Below are 16,028 nucleotides of genomic sequence, written 5' to 3'. Positions count from 1 at the left end.
TAGGAACACTGTGCATGCTCTGGCTGAGGTKATCAAAATGGCAATTTCAAGAACTTCCTATTTAGACATGAAGATGCTGTTTCGTTCTCCCACCTCTAACTTAACTATGCAGAAAAAGAACACTAGTTTATCTGGTCTAAGATAATGATTAAGACAACTCCATCCACCAGTGCAAAGCAGAACTGTGTAGGCCCAGCCAGGGGATCCTGATGAAGGTACGAGGTCACTCACATGCCCCAAGAGTGCACAGCCTTGCAGTTTTCCCTCTCGTGAGGACACATTCATGTACCCAGGCTGTACTTTCCCTCAGTCAAATCACTTCTAGGTACATCTTATCCCAAACAAACCCTCAGTGCATCTGCACACAGGGGACTGCTACTAATTCTGTAAACAGCCACCACTGCTGAAAGGTCAGGATCCAGGAGTTTTAATAAACACATGGCAAAATCAGTCTTGCCTCTGAAATAGATGAGAATGAGCATGCGTAATTAGGGAGACTTTCTGAAACAAAATTGCTTAAGATTTTCTTTACTTTCACAACACAAAGTTACTTTCAAGTTAAACATGAGAGAAGACAGAAGAAATGTGGCATCAAAGGGAAGAACTAATTGAGTACAGCAAAAAATCTGTGACTGTAAGGGGAGGAATCTTGAGATTTGYTTAATTGAGGCTACTAAAAATTAATCAGAAATATATTTTAAAAAGAAAAGGAACAGAGAGGAAAAAGGGAGCCTCCCTCCCTATCCAGGCATGATAGAAATGGTCAAAGATGGCACATGAATTACATCTGGCACATACAAGACACAGGAGAGGGTTTAATTAAATAAGTTTATTGTCTAACGCTTACAGTTGTTACATCGCCGCTGTAAAGTGCGACAAATTTTCAGCAGGAACTCCCCGTTCCCCCTCTTCCCTCCTATGAACTGCTTTAGGAACCAGGCCTTGTTCTTTAGACTCACAAAAGCAAAGTGGACATGAAGTTTCAGTGGCACAGTTTTCACAAGTACATGGTTAAACAAAACTGCTGGGCCGCCCTGCCAGCACGACAGCGGCTGCCAGGCTGCCCCACAGGAGGCCCGGGGCAAGAACCTGACGTGCCCCAGCCACAGCAGATCCACCACAGAACCAGTTCACAGGTGAGRTGAGTATCAGTCGCCGGTAAAATGTTTGCTTGCCCACCCTCAGAGCTCAGAGAAAGGTGCCTGGGTGGAGGCACCGCAAAGGAATAAGGAGTGCTGAGTTCAATGGTGTTGAAATGCAAGTTAAAAAAGTATAAAAAATTAATGCAAAATACAGATATAAATAAATTTTGTCAGGAATACTGGCACGTGGCAATCTGAACTCAGGTATTTTTTTTTCCTATTAGAGATAGGGAAATTAATTTAACGTTTTACTGTTGTGTGCAAAGACATTTACCGCTCTCAAACTGATACATTTTACCATCTCACTGTAGTGTCTGAACAGCAAGGTAGATGAATTGTTTCCAGCATTACAGGCAACACTAGATAATACTTAAAACAAGATAATGTAAACTTTATTTTTAAGGCAGCTGGTACTAATGCTGCACACAGGCATCRCTCAATGCCCATTACAGTAATGGGACACATAGCACTTGAAAACAAGTAAAAAGAAAATAGCATTATTGGACTAAATGACGCATGTTGTCARAATACCTTCCCTTTCACACAAACCATGAAATATTTGGACATCTAGAAAAATAATGCACCTACTCCTCCAACTTCAGCCTGTTCTTTTACAAATATTTCAAAATACTGATAAATAATAGTGACTGCAAGCAGAATGCCAGTGCCAGAGCCAATGGCTCCTAGAAAGTCAGCCAGTACTGAAAGGGCACCAATGCACAAACCACCAAATGCAGCTGCTGTAGGGATGTATCTGTAAAAAGGAAAAAAACAGCAGAGAAAAAGGTAAAAATCAAGGTATCTTTCCTTTACAAACATGGAAGAGATTAAATTAAAATTCCTTCATTATGCCACTTAAAAAAAGACACTACAGGTCAATCTCTAACCTACTGCTGTAACTTCTTTTGCACAACTAGGAAAGGCAACAGCTGAATAGGAAGAATCTTCCCTTTTGCAGGGGAAATCTGAGAATCTGTGCTCTAGTTGACATTTTCCCTGCACTCTTCACCACCCATCTGGAAGTCAGCATTTCCTTACCTGTTAAGCTCATGAACCATTGAAGTATCCCTGTGGCCTCTCATCACCATTTGCTGTTCTTTGAGTTGCTTGGCAACCTGCAAAAAAMCAGTGTTTTATGAAACTGCTGCAGTGTTTCAGAGTCACTTGATATTTACTGGGATAACAACTGATCATACAATAGCTGGTCAGTTCTAAACCAGAAATTGTTTCAATTGTTTGAAAACAGTTAAAGCAGAACACCTACATCTTTTGCTGATGAGCCAGACACCTCGATCCAAGTCTTGGAGAAGAATGCACAGGATCCCAACATAAATATTATATAAACTATTACATGGACAGGATCCTCAAATATTGCACCCATGGATTCTGGAGGGGACAAATAGTAGCACAGGCCACCAACAGGGTAAGAGCGAGCAGGGCCACCTCCACTGACATCCTGAATGGGGATGRAAAAGGCAATTAGTTATTTCTCACAAACTTCCTGCATTCCTATCCTGTTTTATAAAGGAATTTCTCTTCAATGTTTGAAACAGTTTTTACATACAAATGTTAAAAATAAATATTCCAGCTGGTTAAATACCCAGTTCTCACAGTGAAGTATAAATGCAAATGATTTTACACAGCTAAAATGTGATAAAATACTTACTGCCCACTGTCCCAGTAAGTTCACCAAGAAGTTGCCACTAAAACGAACAGACAACATCTGGGAAATGACATAGAGGTTTGACACTAAGGCCGACTGCAGGATGATGGGAATATTGGAGGTATAAAACAGCTTGATGGGATAGCTGCTGTACTGCCCACGGTATCGTGCAGACTTGATGGGTAAATCCACTCGGAATCCCTGTGGGAAAGAACACAAATGCACCAGGGATAACTTCTGACACACAAGGTATGCCCCAAAGCAATTCCTGACCATGGAGTTCTTGCTAGATAAACACAGACTGCAAGGTCTGAGATAGTAAAGCCCAAAGGCTTTCTGCTATGGTCTTGATTACAAATTTTAAGGATTTTTAAGTGTTACTGCTTGGTTGTATGACATTCTTTTTACATAAACATGGTTTCTCATCTGCTAACTGGTACTGCTGTAAAATACATTTTATAGAATAGGGGTTGATAAATGCCGGTAATGGCTTCTAACAGAATTAGCTAGTTACAGTAGACTCTTGTGTAGTAAGCCCAGTTTTCTGTTTTCTAGGGCGGGATCCACTCTGAATAGACCTAAGAAAAGCCACATGGACTTCACAACCTTTGCTGGTTTTGGTTTTCTTTTGTTTTTTTTTAACAGCACTTAGACTCCACAAGTTTAAAAAAAAAATAATTTTAGCCACCCCCCAAATCTCCATGTAGATCCTCCTTTAGTGTCCATTTTAGTTGATACTTAGATTTAAAAAGAAACTCTAATTATAAATGTTTCAAGAAAATTAGGAAAAGCTATGCAGTCCTCTAGAACAAAAATTTAAAATACTCTTACAGTGTGTATAGCATTCAATGGAATGTGAAGTTACACACTGAGTACAAGTAGGCCTGGCTGTAAAATTTAACAGCTTTTCCATCACAGAGGTTAACTGTTACTGAAATAACAACACTGGAATTATAAGAGTTCCTTACTCAAAGCTAAGATACATCAGTTAYTCTGGCTTAAACCTTCCCATCTTTTTCCAATGCCTGCTGTGTCCAGGGTCCATGTGCACTTCTACCTCTGCAGAGTTACTCTGAGRAATTTTACCTGGAAATAGATGACTACAGCAAACACAAACACTGTAGCAATCAGGTTCATGAGATTGGGCAGATTCTGTCGGTAAAAAGCCTCCCGCAAGGCTCGGACTTTGTCAGTTCGTGTGGCCAGGAGATGGAATAATGCAATCACAGCACCCTCAAACTCTGTTCCTGCATGAAGCAAAGAAAGTGAAAGAAAGGTTAATCTCCAAACTACAAAAAAAAAAAATTAAAAGTACCTTTCTTTCAGAAATTTCAAGTATGACACACAGAAAATCTGATACAATAGGACATGGATTCTGTTATAACAAATATGTCACAATATAGGGCTCTCTTTTAGCTTAAGGAATGTAGAATGATCTAGCAAAACATTATTCCTGGTTAGGAAAAAAAAACCATCAAAGTCACACATATGAAAGAATACCCTCTTTCTTTCTTTTCTGAGAGAAGGGGAATATTTGGAAGGAAGAAATAATAAATAAGGTAAAAAAAGACATTTAGAAGAACAGTAATAAAAATGCAATAGAACTACTAAGAATTAGCAGCACGACTCAGGATTTCAAATGAACACAGTAAACTAGTTMATTTCTTGATGCTGTATTTTAAGGTGGTATTTCATGGGTCTCAGAACAACCAGATGTCAAGGACGGGCTGAGGAATGATGGAATTGCAATCTCTGAAGAATCAAACCAACTGAAAGTATTCAGAGACACCAACCACAAAAGTATCTACAGCAACAAACAACATGTGGATCACAAACAACATGTGGATCACAACATACAGCATTTCCTATCTTCTCTATTTCTATGCACTAAGAGATGATAAAACAAGACTATTTCAGTTTGGAAATCCAAAAATTTTTATTCAAGGGACTTCAAGTCCCATTTTAATTGCTGCACTTCAAATCAGCAAAGGCAAACTTGTATTAATCTCCATGTAAGTCAGACATTTTTATCTTCAATGTTAATTGGACAATTCTCTTCAGGAGCTAATCACCACACATTACAACTTTTTTTAAATGTCATCCAATAAACATCTGAGTTTATGTACAGTTTACGCCCACTGAAACATGTTACAGCACACATACCTCTGCCAGTGTTGATGGTAGTGGGACTGAAAGCTTTCCAGACAATGGTTTCACAGATATTGGTAGCAATAAACAGGGAAATGCCAGACCCCAATCCATAACCTTTCTGTAGCAACTCATCTAGCAGCAACACAATCAAACCAGCCACAAAGAGCTGTGAGAAAAGAAACAAAACTGAGCAGAAACAAGAATAAATCAAGTCAAGAGTTGTGTATTAATTCCCTGCTTCAGTATTTTCATCATGTTGGAGAGTGATCATTGTTTCATCTAAGTATCATTCATGCAGTGTTTCTGCCCTCTCGTGTACCAAGGCCTGCACATCTCACCTGGCAATGAGCTCTGTGCYTTTTTTCAAGACAGACACACCAAACCGATTACTCAGTAAGCACTTTTTTTTTTTTTTCTAAAAAAGTGTTTAAATTTGTGCATTTACTGCTTTGTTCTGCAGGATAATGTCTCAAAGCTGCAGCTGTGCCATTTAGTGAGAACCCCCCCACAGTACTGAACAGCAGACACTGTTTCCAAAGTCTACCATTTCCTGTATTTTCAATAAAGCAGACACTCCTACCTGAAATACTTTTGATATTAACTAGCCCAGCATTCTCCTCCTTTATGGAATACATAGAATTTTTCCTATCTAAACAGATACAAATGATGATGCTTTACAGCTTTACAAATAAAGTGAAGTCACCTAGACACAGATTTTTCCTTCCAGCTATACTGTATCTAACCAGTCTCAGTTACACACAAAATAGCTCATTACAAACCTGAATTATAATAAGAAGACAAATTCCAGCACCCATTTCAGCAGGATCTCCATACATTCCAGTCATAACATACACAATGGCTTGCCCAATGGTAATAATCATCCCAAATACTAAAACAAGAGAGAAAGCAAATCCTTTAAAAACTCTGCTGAAGTCACCTACCAAAGAAATCTCATACCTAGTAACACTTAGGCAGGCTGCTTTCCCAAGAATAAGAAAACATCCAGTAATTTTAATTGGAACAGTGCTTACATTTCTGAGCTCCATTGAACAAGGCTCTGTCTTTTGGAGTATCACCAACTTCAATGATCTTTGCTCCTGCCAGCAGCTGCATGATCAAACCTGATGTCACAATGGGTGAGATACCCAATTCCATCAAAGTMCCTAAAGAAGAAGAAAAATTAACACAATTGCCATTCAAGCACCTCTCCTAAAGGTCTCTTCAAAGGTTCCTCACCTATAAAGAGCATTTTAAATAATGCTTCCAATATGTATATTCCTGTACAGGTACGACAAAACAATGGCTTCAAAAGGCTGCTGTGTTAAAATCTGTAATTTTGAAGGYAGAATGGAAAACCCACATAGCTTTTAATTACAAATATTTTTGCACAACCACACTAACACTGAAGGCCAATACACACTGAAGTGCAGCTTTTTGGCATATCCTCAAGGAGCCTTTCACTGGACAACATCTTGTCCCTGGTTGTTTATTCTGTCAGAGCTTCAAATGTCACATTTTCCAAAGTTTAATTTTGCAAACCRCAAAATATGCTGCAGATCCAGTTTCTGAGAACACTGCCCCCAGAATCACTGGCTCTAGTTGGGAGTTTGGTCTTAAATTAATTCTTAACGAAACAAAGACTGTATTAATCTGCTCTTACTCTGTCAATCCACTGGTACAGTGTCACTGAGGTATCAACTCTCAAATGTATACAATTCAAAGAGGGAAAGCACTAAAGTAATTATAATTTGGTTCTTTCATACTTGTGTCCTGGAGTTTATATGTTAAATATTACCATCACCTCTCCTGGAAATCTCTATTCCTCCAGAAGCTAGAAAATTAGAATGTAAAAAAATTTAGCCTGCACCTCAAATSCTCCAATGACTTCTAGTCACTTTTTTACTCCTGCTTTTTAATGCTTTCACAGTCTCTTTAGTTTTTTCTTGRCCACTGTTACCATTCTGTCTGGGTAATGGACAGCGTATTTAGTATCATACACTGCTAGGGACACACCAAATTCTGCAAATTCTGCAGGAGAGTTTGAAGCAGAGAATTTATGTACCTTATTATCCTCACTGGTGTGACAAAATTTGCCATTCCTAAATAAGGAGTACCTTCACATTAGAAGGTTCCAGTGATTTTATTAATTCCAGCCAATTTTCCAAGCTACAGATGAGATCAGTATCCTCATTTAGAGTGAGGCATGACTGGTCACCCATCTTAAGTTTCAGACTTCTAGAATTAGTTTKAATCTTCTTATATGTTTCATTGCATTCTGCTTTACTCTTCTAAAATAAGTTAGTTTGGTTTTGCTAAACTTTATGCCTAATAATCTCTGCCTTTAGCTTTCCCATCTAGAAAATTACTCACCCATAACATTGCCAAGCTATTATGAAGTRTAACTGACTTGCACAGGTGAGGCATTTCCTAATCAACACCCTCATACTGCACATTAGTGCTGTTCCTWACTGGAGAGCCAGAAGATTGCCTGTCCTATATACTAGTTAGAAAGAGACTGCTCTAAAACCCTAAATGGAATTATCCCCAAACTTGAGAATCAGTATTTATCTCAAAGAAATCCAATTCCTAAGATTAAGTACTCCTCAAATACCAATTTTAATTACAGCTGTGTTAAGAACTTAACAAAGTGTTCTAACCTGACATCTGAGTTGTGTGAAATTTAACAGCCRACTGTTTTTCTCCTGGTCTGTTTATCCCAATAGAAAAAAAAAGGAGTTAAGTACCAACCTCTGTTTGATGCAAGAATGACTCGCATCCAATAGAAGGGGTCTGCAGAATCTGATGACATGATTCCAAACAAAGGGATCTGTCAAAGCACAACAGMATTAAACAGATACACACAATTAGAATGCATCAGTAAAAAAAAAATTTAACATATAATGATTCAACTGTTAAATTAATTTTGTTTTAATTATAACAAAGGTACCGACACCATCTCTTTTCATCCTCCAGCTGGGGCATGACTCAGAGGACTAAACTAAAATCCTTCTACAGGAAACAGAAGAAACCCCTAGAAAGAAGTTTAAATATTGAAATTCTAGAGAATTCATAGAAACATGTTTTGAAATATCTCATATGGAACTGCCAACGTTAGACAAGTTCATATAAAACTTCCAATTTTCTGTAAGTCAATATTGAGGGATTTTGAGATCTTTAAAACTCCTCCTAATCACCAAACAGTAGACTAGGAATCCAGGCAATCTTAGAGATGKATTTCTAAAATCTCTATTTTGCACCATCTGTCTTCCTTATTCAACTACTATAATCTCTCATACAGATGCAAAATTCCAATTTTGCATATATSCAGCTGCTAGTAAACACAGATAAAACTACATGTTCTTCTAGCTCTAGTATCATTCTCTAGTATCATTCCCACTTCCTCCTTCCAAGAAAACGGTAGGAACAAGACCTGGGTTTTAACTTTTAAACAGTCCTTCAGAGCTGAAAACAAAAACTATTAAACTATTACTGCACAGTCTGCAATGGCTACATTAATGAACATAAGATAAAAACCCTGATTTTGAAATACACAGCTTATTTTAAATCTTCCAAGAGGTCTAAAAGTTCTAAAAAATGTGTATCAAGTATAATATGCATTCTCATTTTATTTAATATCAAAGAATTTTTCAAAGAAAAACACAAAAACCCCTCTCCTGTTTACAACCCAACYACAGGTTCTCGCAACGCCTACAACTGTGAGCAATAAATATCACACAAATGTTTACAAAGACATGCATTTTGGAGGGGTTTTAGCTRACAACTTTACCAGTATATTCACAAAACCCAAGTTCTAAATGTCAACTTAAACATTTCACAAAATTTCCTGCAATCTTTACAATCCATCAGCTTGTTCAAGAGGAATTTGGTAAGAACAGTCCCTTAATTTAGTTTTCATGCTTGTGAGTGCTAAAATTTAAACACAGCTATGAACAGAGAGTAAACAATGCACTGCATTGGTCAGTTTGTTTATTCTGCCCAATAAATAATTAGCCTGGTTATTAGCCTGCAGCCACTATCATAATTTGATAGGACTTTTATAGTAATAAAAAACCATTATGCATTTCTGACTGAATAAATAAAAAGCATTAGTTTCTAAAAACATCTGTGATTTACAATAATGACTATTTCAGAGAACCAGGTTCTTTTGAACTGAACTTTAAATATTTTATCATAAAAATAAAAGCTGGAACTGGTAGGTCAACACGAAACAAGAATGTCTCACACTTTCAGTGTACTTTTTATGTACAGAGCACATATTTCTGACCACAGACAACATCAACACCTACCTGGCAGCACACTAAGAATATGAAGAGCGTGATGGCTGTCCATAGTACCTTCTCTCTGAACTGGATCTACAGGACAGAGTGGAGAAATTAATGTGTTCACAATATGAAGAACATCCATCCACTGCACTCATACATCTGTACTAAATGCTGTTATCACTCAGAATTCAATGCAAAGATATTGAACCAGAAAGCATCACTTCTCATTGGAATTTATTTTTAATATGATTTCAGATTTTAGAGGGAGACAAATGAAGGTAACTTTGCAGAACTGGGAGACATTCAGTCAGTAGAAATATATTTTATCAACAGTATTCTAATACAGTGGATATTTACAGAGGAGCAACAGCATAGCTAAAATCTTAGACTTACCAAAGCAAATATGAAAGATTAATGCAAAAAACTTATCTCTAATGCTCAGTGCTCTAGGCTTCAACAGAAGTTTTGTAAGGCTGGATGTTATTAAAGGACTATGAAGTTTTTAGAGGGATTGAACTGTTGTGAAGACAAGTGATAAAAACCAGAACCATGAGTTTTGGACACCAAAATATTTAGAATGAAGTTCTTCAAAGGGTGTTACAGAAAGCTTTAAATTCATCATTATGTTCATGGACATAAATGACTTTTAAAGATTCTTTGTTTCCCTCCAAAGTATTTTTATTGATGTAGGTTATATATTACTTTGAAAAGAATGCCAGACCAGTGATCACCAGYAATTAATTCACTGAAGAGAATCTCAGTCCCAACATTTGAGGCACCTGTAATTAGTGCCAGGTGCAACAAGAAAAGAATCACAAGATTTTAGTTTGAGCCAGAGGATTATTCAAAGCATGAGACAGAAAGAAATGCACTTGAAGACAGAAGAGAGAGCTGAGATGCAGGGTTCCCACCTCTCCTCCAGGGACTGTAACCTGAGGGTTAAGTTTGTTCACTGCAGACAAGTGTAGGGCAGCTACTAAAACATGACATGAACTAATATGTAAGAAAGATACAGCAGAAATGGTTGGAGCTCTCTGCCTCCAACCACTGAATCTGCCTGTGGAACAGTAACAAGAAAAAGAGTTAGTGCCTGGTTTAATAGGTACTGAACACCTACAAATGAGAAACTACAAACCAATGCAGCAGCAGCACAGGTTCCCAAGCAAAAGAAAACACAGAATGTAGTCTACATCTTCATAAGTGAAACCATGCACTTAGAAGCAAAATAATCCAAGTAATTTATTTTCTGATACTGCCTCTTAAAAGAGGACAGATGCTAAAAATACTTACAGCATAGAGTTATAAAAAGAAAAATAGTGACAGCAGCAAATAAATCCAAACAATACCTTGTGTTAGACTATGCAGTGCTGACCCACTTTACCAAGTGTTGCCTTAACTCCATAATTTAGATTTTAAACACAGACTTCTAAACCCCAAAATGTTTAACCAAATTATCTCTACAGCCTCACAGTTAGCCTATGCTTTGGAGGCATCAGTGAAGGTCTAAAACTGTTTTGGTTCTCCCTGTAACTGTGGTGAGTATCAGCATGAGAGCAATTCTGCATCACCCAAATCACAGTTGTTCACGAGGAAAACAGTCTCTATGAGTCAAGAAGACAAAAAAAAAAGGAGTCATCCAAATCCAAATGCCAGGAACAGAAAATACAGAGTGGTACCAAAATATTCCAGCCACAAATGCTAACAAGCACAGGGACAGTAAATTTCACCATCTGATCTGATTCAATTGGACATTTTCTTCCTTTGATATTTTTCTTAAATCATGTGAAAATGAAGGAACTTGAGCATTATCATCTTGGTGCTCTGAACACTGTGTTCTACTTAGAAAATCTGTGCATGAGGGAAATATGAGCCCATTCTACTARCTACCAAAGTAGCAATCACTTTTGYTAATCAAGTTGGCCAAAACACAAAAGCAACACTCCCTAGAGACAGAAAAWACACTTCCCTCATCAACAATAATGGCAAAATGGTTCAGTGAGAGCCCATCTGAATCAAAACATCATCTTCACTTAACAATCAATACATGTTTAATGAAAATTAATCTCTTTTTCTATTTGGTTATCTAAATTTCTTGTCATGGCCTTAAACTAATCCACTAAAACCATTACTGGTCATATCTGCYACTGACAGCTTGCAAGAAAACAATAAATTACAGAGAATTAGAATTACATAGAATGACCTAAATCACTTGATAAACTACACAAAAGCAAGGAAGGTGACTTAAAATGGTCAAAGGGCTCTTCAGCCTAGGAAAGATGTTTCCAATTATCTTTTCACCTTAAATTTGTAAAAAGCTGGCAACTGGCAGCCATTGTCTAGACAGCGACCTAGATAGCGGTAAAGACAAAGTGACCCAAATAGACAGGACAGGAATCTTGGCACCTCTCTGGGCATCCTTCATCTGCTGATGGACGACAAAGACAGATCAAGCCCCTCTTCCTCYCCGGCAAGTAACACTTGCCAGTGAGCTTTATAGAAACATCAGCATCTGTAGGACTGTTTCAGCTTTCTCTTCTCACTCACCTCACTGGACAAAAATGAGGTGGCTGTGATCAGCCAATAACAGATGTGACACAAATCAGCACCAAAAGACTGCACCAAGGTTCCTCACTGCAGAAAAAAGGATGGGCACATGCCACTCATACCTGGTGAACCCAAGCCTTAGCATGAGGTCTGGCTCTTGAGATTCCTGCTCTCAAAACACCTTTTTCTGACCTAAATAATTTGTTTAGAAACCTGTTCCAAGATGCTGGAAAGCAACCCGGTGAGACAGACGGAGCAAAATGCCAGGGGGCAAATCCCAATCAGTTTAAAAAATCAATTCTGGGGTACCACAATCATCAGTTTTTACTATATCTTCTCCATTCAATCCARCAGGCTCAGCTATGGTCACTGGCACAAACATCTCTACATTCAGTCCTAACTTTTYGGAACCTCTCATTAACCAAAGAGGATTGTCTCAGATGGCGTCATGTTCCCAGTTAAGYATTTCCTTTTAAGAATACAAAAAACAATACTTAGTTCTTAAGGAATTTTCATGGAAATCATGGTAATATTAAGTCAATTTGTAACTCTAATTAGATTGATTGTCACCTGGGCAATATGTGTTTGCTTGTGTTTTGAATGGTGTTTGGTTGGGKTTTTTTTTGGATAAGACAGGTCTCTTCCTGATGTGTAGAAATTAATTCTATTTTTAATCTAGAAAATGTGCTAAGAAATGGGAGGAGTTTCAAAGGCTAGAGGACTAGAGAGATCAGCTGTAAAGGAACTGAGTTCATGGATTTTAGATCAAAGAGAAACATCACATCCAGAAGATGAAGGGAGCAATTACCTGAACTGCACAACAGATCACTTTTTCACTTCAGCAAGGTGAATAACAGCTRTGGGTGTAGGAAAATATTTTGTAGGAAGGGGAGAATTAAATTTGCATTTTCTGATCTACAGCACAATCCTTTTCAAAGTAATATACAACAGAGCTCAAAACCARCAGTGGGATCCACAGGAAAACAAAGCTTGATGATTCTGTTCTGAATTAAAATAGATCACATGGAGCTGAAACTAAATAAACTTAGTCTAGAATAGAGATTTGGGGGGGGGAAAGGAGTTACCATAATTACCAAAGGGAACAACTTATCAGAAGGATGCTCAGAATTCACCATCACAGTAATGTTTTACCTTAACGTGTGTTCCCCCCGCTCCAAAGAGTATGTGCTACTTTAGGGCCGACTGTCTGGATCTATATTAAAGCCTGGATTAGAACATCACAATATTCCCTCCTCCATGAACTACTAAGAGTAAGAACATAATGTGGCACTCACTTTTCTTTCCGGTTTCTGGATTTCAGGTAACACTGCACAGAAAGGCTTAATAACTTCTAAAAATTTTACTGTTCCGGAAAAACAAACAAACAAACACAAAAGACAGAAAAATATATTAACGAACATTTATGAATTTTTATAACTTCACAGGACTTTATTTAGCTTCCAAAACTGTCTGAAACCTAATATCCTCTCTTAAAACAGCTGAAATCAGGGCAAAAATGTGTAACAGAATTCTTGTTCTAACCAGATTTGGMCCATTCTTCTTTCCACAGCTGGAATAATTTTAGAGAAGTGGTACTGAATGTATCACCAGAAGTGAACTGAATTGCATTCCATCCAAAAATAAATGACCTAGTAYCAGTCTGTGCTAGTTAAACACAGAAACGATACTGTCATCAAAAGGTATCCATGTAGAGATTAAAATCTTGTRTTTACAGAAGAGTTCAGCTGCAAAAATAATTCAACTGATAAAATGTTTAGAAATTGTAATTTAAATCAGTAGAATACTTATTCTGATTGGAACTTCAGGGGATTTTATTTTGGCTTTTAATATATCTCTCTTCCCAGTTTACCCTTTAAAAACACAGAAAAACTCAACAGTTTGCACTCTTTTTCTGGGGAAAAATGAAATCTGTTAAAAAAATCAACTAATATGTGCTTGGTAGGAATTTGCCCTCTAAAACTTGAACATTATTCCCAGCACTGATACAGTGGGACAGACATTAAGAAACCACCATCAGTTCCTCCTTCAAAGAGAATGCATTTATTAGACTGCAGAATGCATTTATTACACTGTAAGTAACATTTTGGTTGTAGTCCCATGTTTACATTTACTCTGATGTGACATATTTTCTCTATTTATCCCAAGCTCTCAGACAGCTCATTGGAAGGTGCACCTCGCTCCACGGAGGGTGGCACAGCTCCGACATGAACAAGGTATCACAGCATCATGGAATGGGTCAGGCTGGAARGAACCASAGTGGCTCATCTGCTCCAACCTCCCTGCTCAAGCAGGRCCACCCCAGACCACATGGCACAGGAYTGTGTCCAGAYCGTTCTGGAATATCTCCAGTGAGGGAGACTCCACASCCTCTCCGGACAATCTGTTCCARTGCTCGGTCACTGCCCAGGGCAGAAGTTATTCCTCATGTTCAGGTGGAACTTCCTGWGCATCACTTTCTGCCCGCTGCCTCTTGTCCTATTGAGAGGCACCATGGAGCAGAGCATGGATCCATCCTCTTGACATCCTCCYACTAGACACTTATATACACATATATATACGTGTATATAGGGTATATATACTACATCTTTACATACGGTGTATATAGTGTATAAATATATGTAGCAGGGCTAGAGTGGAATAAGACACCCCGCCGTGAAGCAGCGCCCGGCCTCACTCTGTGCCGGGCAGCACCGACCCTGTGCGGGGGGCGGGTGCCCCGGCACTCCCGGCCCTGGCTGCGGCAGCACCCGGGCCACGGCGCCCCCTCACCGGCCACGGGCTACCCGCGCTGCCCGGGCCGCTGTCCCCCACCACGGCTCCCGGCGCTCCCCCCCGGCTCTGTCCGCACTCACTGCCCATGGCGGTGGCGGCCCGGCCGCGGTCCCAGCGCTGTCACCGCCGCTGTCGCCGCCGTCACGTGACGCGCGCTGCGGACGGGCCGTCCCTCCCCTCCCGTCCCCTCCCCTCCCCGCCCGGGGGGACGCGGCGGTACCGCCCTGACGGAGCGCCCCCCGCGCCCTTCCCCAGGCGAGGGGAGCCGGATCGGCGGGCTCGGCGGGGAGCGGTGGCGGCCGCGGCGGGATCAGGCTGAGGCCGGGCAGCCGCCGCGGCGAAGGACCGCGCTCCCGGAGTGCTCCGCGCGCCGCCAGGGGCGGGCACGGCCCCTCAGCGCTCCTCCTCAGCGCTGCCCAGCGCGGGAAGCTCCCGCCCCTCACTCACGCCTTCTGCTCGGGCCTCTGGGGCCTCAGCGTTTCTGTGAGGTCGTTACAGCGGTACCAGGTGAAAAGCACAGGTTGAGCGGTTCGGTACCGATGTATTTTATTAACAGCCTGATCCACCCGTATTGACAGATGGGTGTGATCATTTCACAGGGTGARAGGACATCGGGGAGCGGGAGCGTGTCCAGAGAAGGGCAACAGAATTGGGGAAGGGTCTGAAGCGCAAGTCCCATGAGGAGCAGCTGAAGGAGTTGGGATTATTCATCCTGGAGAAAGGGAGGCTCGGGGTGACCCTTATCACTCTCTACAACTCCCTCACAGGAGGTTCTAAACACCCACATCTCCCAGGCAACCAGAACCAGGACCAGAGGACATGGCCTCATGCTGCACCAGGGGAGGTTTAGGTTGGACARTGGGAGGAATTTCTTCACATGAAGGGTGAGTCAGTATTGGAACGAGCTGCCCAGGGAGGTGGTGAAGTCACTGTCCCTGGAGGTGTTTAAGGAAAGCCTGGGATGGATGTGGCATACAGTGCCATTGTCAGGTTGCTAAGGTGGTGATCATAGGTTGGACCCAATGGTCTCCGAGATCTTTTCCAACCAAACTGATTTTGTGGTTCTGTGAAATGAAACTGATAACCTGTTTCAATATCATCCCACAATCACCAAAACAGGCATCACACCTACAGAGCTCTCAGTTACAACAGCCAGTGGTCTATAAAATTAGGATTATYAGAATTTATTGGAAGATTTAGATACAAGTTATTTAAATATTTATTTWAAATAGTATTTATTCTTTCYGARTAACTCATCTTATRCACTAGCTTGAATTCTTCCTGTACTAGGCTATGTTACCAAAAGAGAAAACAAAATGTGTGAAGCATTAGGGCTCCTCCAAAACTTTGAATCTATAGTTTGGAATTGCACTTTGCATTCCCTAAGAAACCCTCTTAACCAAGACCTTGCTACAATACCTAAACAACTTTGTTCAATAGCTTCCCTTATCT

At 39.9% G+C, this 16,028-nt stretch overlaps 1 protein-coding gene across 1 annotated transcript; it reads right to left on the bottom strand.

Annotated features, from left to right (window-relative positions):
- Positions 1-715: 715 nt before the first annotated feature.
- Positions 716-14,931, bottom strand: SEC61A2 (SEC61 translocon subunit alpha 2). The gene is made up of 12 exons (XM_057385864.1): positions 14,657-14,931; positions 13,079-13,146; positions 9,264-9,329; positions 7,705-7,783; positions 5,988-6,119; positions 5,736-5,845; positions 4,969-5,122; positions 3,892-4,052; positions 2,809-3,006; positions 2,407-2,598; positions 2,181-2,257; positions 716-1,896 (listed from the first exon to the last, which is right to left on the bottom strand). Exons 1-12 carry the CDS (start codon positions 14,661-14,663, stop codon positions 1,710-1,712), a joined length of 1,431 nt encoding a protein of 476 aa, XP_057241847.1. The 5' UTR covers positions 14,664-14,931; the 3' UTR covers positions 716-1,709.
- Positions 14,932-16,028: the final 1,097 nt, after the last annotated feature.

Source organism: Malurus melanocephalus, unplaced genomic scaffold (genome assembly GCF_030028575.1).
Source record: "Malurus melanocephalus ecotype Western Australia unplaced genomic scaffold, MMel_1.1 scaffold_883, whole genome shotgun sequence".
Lineage (NCBI taxonomy): Eukaryota > Metazoa > Chordata > Aves > Passeriformes > Maluridae > Malurus > Malurus melanocephalus.
Note: the sequence above shows the minus strand (reverse complement) of the source record. Positions and strands in the feature narration are given on the sequence as shown.